Raw genomic sequence first — 12500 nt, 5'->3', positions numbered from 1 at the left:
GCTAGTCACCTCCCGGTGATACCTTTTGATAAATTGTTTTGAAAACTGTTTTAGAAATCCAAACTAACCATTGTTGAAAAACACATATAGAAACAATTACATGTAGCCAAGGTTATCTTATTGTTTAATGATCTCTTTAGATGCGGAGAAGCTCCACTAAAAGCAGCGTGTCCCATTATAACAGACTGGACACATATGAAATAAAGAGCCTTCTCATCTGCAATCTGTATGTCATCAGAGTCATTTCAGAAGGTTAGTCTGACATCAATTTGTTTTCTACATTTGATCTAAATTTGTCTCTCTAAGGAAATAAAAGGTATTTTCTCTGTGTGAAAGTCTTTTTGGTTGATAGCATACAGTACTTTATTTTTAGAGCATGTTTAAACCCCCACCCTAACCGTGAACATTTCATATTTGTTCCCTTTTGCTAATTTAAAAAACAAGTTTTTATAATTAAACCTGTGCCCAGATTATGCATACCAAAGTATTTCTATATTAGGAACATTAGCATTAAAAGCTCTTCATAACTGGCCATGATTCACTTTTGTAGCTATAGGCATTGTGGAAAAAGTAATCTTCAAAGTTCACTGCAGAGGCACCAAAGTCTAGGCTATTGCAGTTTCAATACATTTTTTATTGAGTGGACTTTGGAAAGTAATATAAAACAAAAGTATGATGTTTTTCCAATCCTGTGCCCAGACTATGCATACCAAAGTATTTTTATATTGGGAACTAGCAGTAAAAGCTCCTCGTAACTGGCCACCATTCACCTTTGTAGCTATAGGCTTGTGTCGAAAGAAATCTTCAAAGGTCACAACAGAGGCACGAAAGTCTCAGCTATTGCAGTTTCAATACATTTGTATTGTCATCAGTGCCACGTATTAGTGCCATCTGTCAGTGCCACATCAGTGTCATGTGCCATCAGTGCCACGTATCAGTGCCATCTGTCATCAGTGCCACATCAGTGTCACGTGTCATTGTCCTAGTGCTCCAGGGCCTTCAAAAGTGTAATAGGAAGTCAACAAGTTAGATGCGTAATTTATGCTCCTAGAACACGTGATGGTGCTCCCTGCATGTTTGGCCTCTCTAAGCGGCTAGGCTGTGAAAAAGTCCCACACATGTGGTATTGTAATACTCGGGAGTAGCAGAATGTATTTTGGGGGTGTCATTTATGGTATACACATGCCGTGTCAGAGAAATAACCTATTACAATGATAATTTTGTGGAAAAAAATCTTAATTTTGCAAAGAAATGTGGGAAAAAAATGACAACATCAAAAACCTCACCATGCCTCTTACTAAATACCTTGGAATGTCTACTTTCAAAAAAGGGGGTATTTGTACTTTCCTGGCTTGTTCGGGTCTCAAGAAATGAGATAGGCCACCAGCACATCAGGTGTGATCAGATGTGATCAATTTTTTTATGATTTGCACCACAGCTTGTAGACTCTCTAACTTTAACAAAGACCAAATAATATTCAGTAATTTGGGATATTTTTTACCAAAGATATGTAGCAGTATAAATTGTGGCCAAAATTTATGAAGAAAAATTAATAATTTGCAAAATTTTGTCACAGAAACAAAGAAAAATGAATTTTTTCCCCACATTTTCAGTCTTTTTTAATTTACAGCACCAAAAAATAAGAAACCCAGAAGTGATCAAATACCACCAAAAGAAAGCTCAATTTTATAAAAAAAAAGGACAGAAAATTCATTTGGGTACAGTATTACATGGCTGAGTATTTGTCAAAGTGTAGGAGCACTGAAAGCTGAAAATTGGTCTGGGCAGGAGGGGGGTTTAAGTGCCCAGTAGGCAAGTGGTTAAAAAGACTGTTTACATCTGACAAAATCTTCCTAAAAACAGTTTCCAGGAACAGCAAGTGTAAATCACATTCTAACACAAAGCATACAGAATTGCACAATGGTATATAATGTATCTAATTAAACAACGTATGCAATGTGCTGCCTGATCGAAACTGAATGTTTTATAAACATTTTGGCAGTTCTATCTTTCCTGTTATCCATCTGTCGTATACTGCTGCCAAGTGAAAGGCATTCAAGTGAATGGGTCTGTACTGCAACCGCATGTAATGTATGCAGCTGTGGTACAGTGTCAAGGGCTATACTGGGTTAAAACCGGGTGAGGAAGCGACATATTTAACTCTTTGATTTCTGCAGGTCTGCCCCATAGCAGTTTTACTGCCACAGGGAAGCACCTGTGTGCCGGACCAATTGTATATACGTGATCCGGCTCTTCCGGGCAGGGGGAACGTTCCGCAGGGGGAACGTGTTTTAAATAGCCTCCTTGCAGGAGGTACATGTCTTTTTTGCATGTGTGCGCTGTAATATTTTGTTCCATTGAATGGTCTTATGGCTGCACGATCTTTAATGCATCTTTTAGGGTGTGCCCCCCAAATATCTTGTTTATATATTGTATGGATGCTGACCAAATCCTTTTGGGCAGGAGCACTGTGTCCACCTGTGTCATAGGTGGATACTTATCGTTCTCCCATATAGAGGAGTGTATGGCTCCCATGGTTCAGAGAAGCAGGATCTCCCAGTCTACGGATAGTGTAGGACCCACTAACCATGGGGTATGTTGTCGCAGTAAGTGGGCTTAAGCACCGCACAGCAATATGGTGTGACCAAATCCCCATATTTTTTGATGTTTTTTGAAAATGTCTAGGTGTTTTAAACAGCCTTGCAGAAGGTAAATATCTTTTTTTGCAGGCATGCGCTGTAATATTTTGTTCTTGTTTGGATATTTATTATCACATATTGCCTACTCACTTGTAATAAATCATCTTTATTGACCTTTTTTTTAATAGATGTGCTTTGAATTATGTTTAGCTTTATATTTCCCTAATTGTTCTGTTATATATTCTTTCTGCTCATGCTTTGTGTAAATCTTTTCGGTTATATTTTATTTTGCTCCAGCAACAATAGAGCCAGAATGCCACCTGTTGCATTGTAAAGCATTGAACATGACAGTTTATTTGTTTTGTTTTTTTAGATTCGCTGGTTGGCTATTGGAATAAAATGTCCCCCCAGGAGCTCTTAAACTTCCTTATGCTTTTGGAGTAAGTATGACAAGTAAAGAGGCTTTCTTTTTAAAAGCCGACACCTAACCTATTTTGGATCATTTCTAAAAATTATAATGTAAACTGATGAAAAAAAGTTTTTCAATACTTATCTGTCAGCATCCCTGAGCTCCCTCTGCTTACACATAATCTAACCAAATACAACTGCAGTGGCAAGTCAAGTAGTGGGATCTGTATGCAGGGCCGCTGATAGAAATCATGGGGCCCCGTACAGCCTACCTGACGGGGCCCCCTTCAGCTCCACCCCTGGCCCCCGCCCATGGTCCCTCCTTCAGCCCTGCCCCGTCCCAGCCCCTCCCCAGACCCCGCCTTGAAACAAAGTGCAGGTTTGTCTACAAGCGATAGGCATGGCTGGCACTGTCTGTAGCACATTACGGCATTGGCGGCATGGGTGACACTGTCTGTAGCACATTACGGCATTGGCGGCACAGGTGGCACTGTCTCTGCAGGCAGCACATGCGTTATGGGCCATAAAGCATGTGCTACCAGCAGACAGTGCCGCCAATGCTGTAACGTGCTGTAAACAGTGCCAGCCGTGACACTAATGGCATAACGCATGTGCTACTTGCTGACATAATGCCATTGGCAGCATGGATGGCACTGTCTCTGCAGGCATCACATGCGTTATGACATTAGCGTCATGGGTGTCACTGTCTGCAGCACAATATGGCATTGGCGGCATGGGTGACACTGTCTGCAGCACATTACGGCATTGGCGGCATGGGGGGCACGGTCTCTGCAGGCAGCACATGCATTATGGCCCATAATGCATGTGCTGCCTGCAGAGACCGTGCCACCCATGATGCCAATGCCATATTCTGCTGTAACAGTGCCACCCATGCCGCATGCGTTATTGCCCATAATGCATGTGCTGCCTGCAGAGACCGTGCCACCCATGATGCCAATGCCATATTCTGCTGTAACAGTGCCACCCATGCCGCATGCGTTATTGCCCATAACGCATGTGCTACCTGCAGACAGTGCCACCCATGCTGCCAATGGCATAATGTAAAGATGCTGCTGCAGTAGTAGTAGATCTTGAATCCACCCCCCCCCCCCCCCCAAGCAAGCACACACCTGTGTTCTGTGTTAGCCGGCCCCAGGAGTCACTTCTTCCTTGATCCTGTTGCTGGTGGCTGTCTGGATTGGAGTACGAGTGTCCACAAAAGTTTCCAGTCAGATGCCAGATCGATCTGCTACTTTTTTTTCTTCCGGTACCGGCGCTCGTCTCTGCTTTTTCTCTAGCCGAGCGAAGAACAGAGCAGAAGGGGAGGAATCACTCCGCGCCAGGGAAGGCAATATAGAGGACGCGCTGGCCGGAACATGAGCCAGCATGAGGAGCGGGCGCAGAGAGGACATTCTTCCGTTTCCGAAATAGAGAAAATAGTCCCTCCCCCTGCCTATTGAGCTATCGGCCTAAAAAAAAATGTAAAAAGAACGGCAAGGGGTGGGGGGGGGGGAGAGAGTCAGTCAAGGTGGCTGGGGGATTTTTTTTTTTTTACATTAATTGGATTTTTTTTTTTAACATTAATTAGGTCTCTGTTTAGGTTGCCCGGGCCCCCCTGCTGGCCGGGCCCAGTACAACAGGGCCAGTTGTACTGGCCTATCAGCGGCCCTGTCTGTATGTAGTGAGAGTGGCTGGCCGCGCTTGCATGTATTTACATATGACCTGTCGCTGCTCCTGCTGCTTGGTGTCAGCAGCCAGATGGAGGTTCTGCCAGATGCATATTACACAGATTTTCTTAACTTAGGTCCCTGGTGCCCAACCTGCAGCCCTTGGGCTGCATGTGACCCTTTGGTATATGTGGCCCCCAGTAGTGGGAACATTGATTAGGGTAATAGCAGTGATCTCTAGTAGCTTCATATAACATGTTTCCAGTTTTGCATTGTCTTCTGCAGCTTATTCCAATCAAAAAATGTATCATGTCCACAGTCTATGAAGCTCATTTCCCCTAATAGGTCTGCGATTTCTGACAGTTCTCGCATGCATTACATATATTGAACATTATGTGCAACCTTTTGGTGATGTCATGGGCTGCATTTGAGGTCCCCTTTAGACTATAAGTTGACAACCACTGGATAAGGTTATAGTATAGCTGGTTTGGTGGTCTAAAATAGGCCAGGTTACGAATAGGATTAAATGTTTGTATGTAAGTTAGAATTGAGTGGTGTAAGAACAGGGATTGCTTCTATGGTAAATACAACCATGCCAATGCTTTTTGGAAACCATTCAAGTCCCACCATCACTAAACAAAACACACTATAGTTATTTTATTAATCCATTTACAAATGAGCTAATGAGTTCCATAGAAAATGAAAAAAAAAAAAAAACTATGTTCTCTCAGGCTCTCTATCTCTCTCATTTTAAATTCATTATTTTATCCCTTAAAGCGGAACTTAACTGTATTTAAGCACCACAAACTAAAAACGCTATTTAATTCATTGTTAATATCCAAAGCAAACTCACCCATTCATCCATGTCTCATTTTGTTGAGAAAACACTTTGAAAAACACCACCCTAGCATTGCTAGCCGTGGTCATCTTGAGTAAGGGCAGATGGTTCATGTTGTATTTACTTCCTGGAATCCATCTGCTCTTAGCACAGGCATGCAGGGTGTTCTGTCAAAAGAGCCAACTCCTCAAAATCTCCAATTACGTCACTTCCGGTTTCTCTCCAGCAACAGTAAATGCAGATTTTGAAGATGTGCCTGTCTACACAGAGCACAGCCACTGTATACACTACAGTAGACAATATAATGAGTGGGCATTGTTAGTCCACCCGCTAGTAACCAACGAGATGGCTGCCTTTAAGGAGGTGACAACTTTTATACTGCTTAGCCATTGTATCAAAGCAGCCAGCTTGTTGTCTACTGTAATGCATATCCTGGCTGTGTTTTGTGAAAAGTGGCACGTCATTCAAATCTGCAATTACTGTTGCTGGAGAGAAACCGGAAGTGACTTAATTGGAGATTTTGATGAGTTGACTCTTTTGACAGAACACAGACAGGAGGGTGTGCTTAGCAAGCTTAGAAAGCCCCTCCTCCAGATGAACAGATGAAAGGACAATGCCTATGAAGACTCTAAGCCCTTGTACACACGGTCGGACATTCCGATGGAAAATGTCCGATCGGACCATGTTGCCGGATAATCCGACCGTGTGCGGGCTCCGTCGGACTGTTTCCGTCGGAATATCCGATGGACCAAGTTTTCCAGCTTGGCCATAAAATTTTCCGACAACATGGTCCGATCGGACTTTGTCCGATCGTTTGTAGAGAATTCCGATCGGACAAAGTGCCACGCATGCTCAGATCAAATTCCTACACCAAAGCTATTGGCTACTAGCCTGAACGTAGTCCCGTCGTAACGAAATAACGTCATCACGTTCCGAACGATCAGATTTTCCGTCAACTTTGTCCGACCGTGTGTATACAACAGTTTTGGACAAAATCCGTCAGACAAAATCCAACGGATTTGGTTGGCAGAATGTCCGACCGTGTGTACAAGGGCTTAGGATGTATGACATCATTTTGGTTTAGACCAGAAACGAATATGTAACTGAAAAAATGAATAAGGAAAAGTTTAAAACAAGTAATTATATCACTTCATATATAATTACCAAGGCTAGCCAGAAAAGGATTAAAAATAGTTGATATTGATTGAAATTTTTTTTTTCACTTTCTTTCTTTTTTTAAATCGATTTTTAATTACATGCTTTATTTGGTATTGTTCTGTTGTATGCCCTAACTACCATCATTAAATGTCCCTGCATCTGCTGCTTCTACTCGGAGAATGACTTACAGTACTTAATTAAAGGAATGCAGGCTGTAGTATTCCAAAAATAAGGCCAAAACAAAACCCTCCTGTGCATGAGTGTGGTGGTCTAACACCAGATCTTCCTTCACAACCATTTCTTGGCTGTAGAAATAAATGCACCATGCTTTGCTGCCCTCTCAGGACTTGAGGGGTCCCAAAAACATACTGGAAAAAACAAAAAAAGAGAGGGCTAAGGTTTTGGCTCTAAGGAAGAGGGCATAACCCTTGAAACAAACCAGTTGATTTCCTCCCAAGCCCAGGAGCACGCAAAATGGAAAGAACAACTCTGTTACTCAGATGAGCTTTATCTTTTTTATTGTTTGTAAGTAGATATACACTTATTTTTAAAAATAAATGGTTATTGGATAATGCACTAGGCTCTTTCTTGTGTTTTGTAGTATCAACCTGCTGCCAAAGTTAATTTAAATATGCACCCCAATGGGGTCCTGCTAGGGAGAACATTTGTAATCTAATGTTTTTCTATCTGGGACCAAGAATGCTAAATTTTAAAAATGCATTTAACAAAAATTCAAGCCCAAACTCAAAATTCAATTATAACAATAGAAAGTGAATGGCTGCTTTGCCATCTCTTCTTTTTGTGTTTGGATGCACAATTTGAAGATGTTTCTTATAACATTTTTGGAGCTCTGGTAGTAAATGAACACCTCAGGCAACACCTTTTTTTTATGAAGTTTATTAATCCTTTTTAATGCTTTTTTAGTCATTTTAATCCTGCCTCACAAATGGGATGATGCAAGAAACTGAATATTCAGTCCTCAATTATTTGAACTGTGCTCATCAAAGATCTATATTTGCCCCATTATTTAGCAATAATTTGTCTGGAGTTGACATGTGAGCTGCCTAATTTCACCAGCAAACTAAGTCCGACGGTCTTCCCGACGGACTTTCAGCGGAGTTCCAACGGACCTTCCAAACGAACGGACTTGCCCACACTTGAACGGACTAAGTCCATTCGAAAGTCCATTAGTTTTGAACGTGATAACGTAAGACGGGACTAAAAAAGGAAGTTCAATAGCCAGTAGCCAATAGCTTCCCTTGCATTATATTTGATCCATCGGAACAGCATACAGACGAATGGTTTTCCCGATAGGGATTGAGTTACGTCGGACAGATTTGAAACATGTTCTATTTCTAGGTCCGTCAGATTTTTTTAATGAAAAATGATCGCATTAGCCCACCTACGGTCGGATTGTCCAATGGACTGATTCCGTCGGCCCTAGTCTGCCGGAAAGTCCGTTCTTGTGTACACGGCATTACATTAAAAGGTTTTAAAAAAAGTTAGACTTGATAGATCACGTGGTATTTTTTTGCCATGACTCTTCTGTGTTTGTATCTGTGCAAGACATTATAGGGTTGATTTACTAAAGGCAAATAGACTATTCACTTTCGCAAATGCAACTGCACTAATTTTCCTTAGTAAATGTCAAGGGTGGACTGACCCATCAGGCACAGACCGAGGGCCCGTGAGAGTCTCTGCATCTGCAATACACACAGGGATTCAGGACGCGTCTGTGATAATACCTCTCACAGCGCGCTGCTCATTGCCGACTCCTCCTTCCTTCCCATCCTCCCCAGGTGCTTGTACATGACATCACCTTGGACGGACGAAAAGGAGGGCCCGAAGGGGAGCAGTGCGCTGTGAGAGTTATTCAGCATCGGGCGAGGGGCATTTTTTTTTGCTGGAGGTACCATGGCCACCATTGCGGGGTGGGAGCTGACAGTACAGGGGTAGGGGGCCAGGCCCCAACAGGACCTCATGAGGCCCTGTGATATTCTCCCAGTCCTCCACCCATCCACAGTGTCTTCTCACCCACAGTGCCCCCCTGTGCCTGCCACCCCCCTACAGTGCCCCCCCATCCCTGAAACACAGTGCCCCCACAGTGTCCCCTTGTGTCTGCCACCCCCCACAGTGTCCCCCTGTGTCCTTCCCCCCACCCCCACAGTGTTCCCCTGTGCCTTCCACCCACCCACAGTGTCCTCCTGTCCCTTCCACCCCCCACAGTGTCCCCCTGTGTTCTCCAAATAGTGTCCCCCTGTGCCTTACACCCACCCACCCATAGTGCCCCCCTGTGCCTTCCACTCACACACCCACCCACCCACAGTGTCCCTCCACCGACCCACAGTATCCCCCTGTGTCCTCTGACAGTATCCCTCTGTGTCCTCCACCCACCCACGGTGTCCTCCACCCACCCATGGTGTACTCCTATGTCCTCCACCCACGGTGTGCCCCCCCCCCCCCTAGTGGCTGCCCTGAGAGACACTGTCCTGAGTCTGGAGGATCCCAGTGCTCTGCTGTGTGCCCTGTGTTTTGGTTTGTGCCCTGCTATTTGCCCTACTGCATGTCCGTGGCCTGTGATGTGCCCCATGCCCTGTTATGTGCCCTGCTGTGTACCCCCAGATGTGCCATGCTGTGTGCCACATGCCCTGTGTTGTGTCCTTTGCCCTGCTATGTGCCTCGTGCCCTGCTGTGTACCTCCTGATGTGACCTACTGTGTGTCCTGTGATGCGCTCTACTGTGTGGCCCATGTCATGTGATGTGCTGTGTACTCCCTGATGTGCCCTGTGCCCTGTGATGTGCCCTGCTGTGTACCGCCTAATATGCCCTGTGACCCATGATTTTCCCTACTGTGTGCCCTGTGATGTGACCTACTGTGTTCCCCAATGCCCTGTGATGTGCCCCGTGCTTTGCTGTGTACCCCCCGATGCCCCCTACTATGTGCCCCATGGCTTGTGATGTGCCCTGCTGTGTACCACCAAATGTGCCCTGGGATGTGCCCTACGGTGTGCCCTGTGCTCTGCTGTGTGCCCTATTATGTGCCACATGCCCTGTGATGTGCCACGTGCCCTGCTGTGTACCTCCCAATGTGCCCTGCTGTGTACCCCATGATGTGCCTACTGTGTGCCCCCTGCCCTGCTGTGTGCCCCCTGTGATGCACCATGCTGTGCTCAATAATGTGCCCTGCTGTGTACAGCATAATAAACCCTGCTGTGTGTCCCGTGATGTTCCCTGTGTACCCCCTGATATTCCCTGTGCCCCCTGTGATGCATCATGCTTTGCTCAATAATGTGCCCTGCTGGGCACTGCATAATAAACCCTGCTGTGTGCCCTGCTGTGCCCCATGCCCTGTGCCCTGCTCTGTACCGCCTGATGTGCCCTGTAATGTGCCCATCTGTGTGTCCTGTGACGTGCCCCATGCCCATGTTCTCAGTGCCCTGCTGTGTACCCCCTGATGTGCCCCATGATATGCCTTCCTGTGTGCCCTTTGATGTGCCCTAATGTGTTGTTCCCTGCTGTGTACCACTTGATGTGCCCTATGCCCCATGATGTGCCCTGCTGTGTGCCCCATGCCCTGTGATGTGCCTGTGCCCTGCTGTGCCTTACTGTGTGCCCCCGTGATTTATGTAAGTGGGGCTTTGTGTAGGTGTGGCTTGCGTGCGGGTAGGGACACAGGGGGCTCCATGATCTTCTATTGCCCGGGGGCCCCAGCAGTTGTCAGTCCGCCCCTGGTAAAGCTACACTTATGCCGCATATACACAATCGGAATTTCGGCCAGCAAAAGACAGATGAGAGATGCAACAGCGTGTATGCTCCATCGGAAGTTAGGTGGCTCAATTCCTGCCAGCAAAAATTTGAGAGCATGTTCTCAATTTTTCAGACGGAAAAATTTTGATTGTGTGTATGCAATTCCGATGCGCAAAAACTCACACATGCTCAGGTTCAACTACAAGATGGAAGCTATTGGCTACTGGGTATTGAACTTTCTTTTTCTAGTCCCGTCGTATGTGTTGTATGTCACCGCGTTCTTGACGGTCGGAATTTGGTGCGACCGTGTGTATGCAAGACAGCTTGAACGAAATCCCGTCGGAATTCCGTTGGGAAAACCATCAGAGCTTTTTCTGACCAAAATTCCGATCGTGTGTATGTGCCATTAGTCTTTCCTCCAACTCGAAAATTAAACCTGACAGTCTAGCCAAAAAAGTGAGCACATATAAAGTTTAAACCTGCAACATTTAAATTATTTAAAATGTACAGTATGCCAGGGAAAGAAGATTTGGCTGCTCAATAACCAGGCACTTTTTTGCGATTCAGCACTGCGGCAACTGATAATTACGTGGTCTTGCGGCGCTGTACCCAAACAAAATTGACATTCCCCCCCCACAAATAGAGCTTTCCTTTGGTTGTTTTTGATCACCTTTGCAATTTTATTTATTTATTTATTTATTTATTTTACGCTGTAAACAAAGGGTGACAATTTTGAAAAAACACAATATTTTGTACTTTTTGCTATAATAAATATCCTCAATTTTTTTTTTTAACCACCTCAATAAAGTGCACTTACACCCCCTTCCTGACCAGACCAATTTTCAGCTTTCAGCGCTCTCACAGTTTGAATGACAATTACTCAGTCATGCAATACTATACCCATATGAAACTTGCGTCCTTTTTTCCACACAAATAGAGCTTTCTTTTAATGGTATTTAATCACTAGTGGATTTTTTATTTTTTGTTCTATAAATAAAAAAAACTTACATTTTTTGAAAAAAATGCCAATTAAACTAATTTTTGCTAATTAGTAATTTTTCTTCATAAATTTTGGCCAAAATTTATACTGCTACATATCTTTGGTATAAATAACCCACATTAGTATATATTATTTGGTCTTTGTGAAAGTTATACAGTCTACAAACTATGGTGCCAATCACTGAAAATTGATCACATCTGATCAGGCCTTCAGTACATCAGGTGTATCTCATTTCTTGAGACACTAACAAGTCAGGAAAGTACAAATACCCCCCAAATAACCTCTTTTCAGAGCCGGTTCACACAGGGGCGACTCAGATCCGACTTCAGGTCACCCCTACTCGCCTCAGGTCGGACAACATGTAAAAATCAATGTAAGTGAATGAGAGCCATCTTAATGCGCACTACTGAAGTCGCTCCGACTTAAAAAAAGGTTCCTGTACTACTTCAATCCGACTTGTAGGTGACCGGTACCCGTTGATTTCAATGGAGGTCACCTACAAGTCGAATCTCCATCTATATGGAGGCGACTCTCACGGAATTATCAGCTCTGAAGAGGGAACTCCACGCCAAATTTATTTTAAAAAAATTGTCGTGGGTTCCCCCTCCGAGAGCATACCAGGCCCTTAGGTCTGGTATGGATTCTAAGGGGAACCCCTACGCCAAAAAAACGGCGTTGGGGTCCCCCCCCAGATCCATACCAGACCCTTATCCGATCACGCTACCCGGCCGGTCAGGAAAGGGGGTGGGGACGAGCGAGCGCCCCCCTTCCCCAAGGCACCCCCCATGTTGAGGGCACGTGGCCTGGTACGGCTCCGTCCCCACCCCCTTTCCTGGCCGGCCGGGTACTGTGCTCAGATAAGGGTCTGGTATGGATCTGGGGGGGGCCCATGCCGTTTTTTCGGTGTAGGGGGTTCCCCTTAGAATCCATACCAGACCTAAGGGCCTGGTATGCTCTCGGAGGGGGAACCCACAGCAATTTTTTTTTTAATAAATTTGGCGTGGAGTTCCCTCTTCAGAGCTCATTCTCTGATTGGCCACGGC

General features: G+C 44.8%; 1 protein-coding gene across 2 annotated transcripts in view; it reads left to right on the top strand.

Annotated features, from left to right (window-relative positions):
* The window catches only part of DOCK11 (dedicator of cytokinesis 11), a 551771-nt gene that overhangs the window by 213646 nt on the left and 325625 nt on the right, over positions 1-12500 (top strand). For both annotated transcript variants that reach the window (XM_077493986.1, XM_077493985.1), the window contains 2 exons: positions 141-252; positions 3013-3079. In XM_077493986.1, coding sequence (XP_077350112.1) covers positions 141-252; positions 3013-3079 — 179 coding nt within the window. The remainder of the gene's footprint in view (positions 1-140; positions 253-3012; positions 3080-12500) is intronic.

The sequence above is a fragment of the Lithobates pipiens genome, unplaced genomic scaffold (genome assembly GCF_037356315.1).
Source record: "Lithobates pipiens isolate NorthernLeopardFrog02 unplaced genomic scaffold, aLitPip1_a1.2 Scaffold_1, whole genome shotgun sequence".
Taxonomy (NCBI): domain Eukaryota; kingdom Metazoa; phylum Chordata; class Amphibia; order Anura; family Ranidae; genus Lithobates; species Lithobates pipiens.
This window is presented reverse-complemented; position numbering and strand designations above follow the sequence as displayed.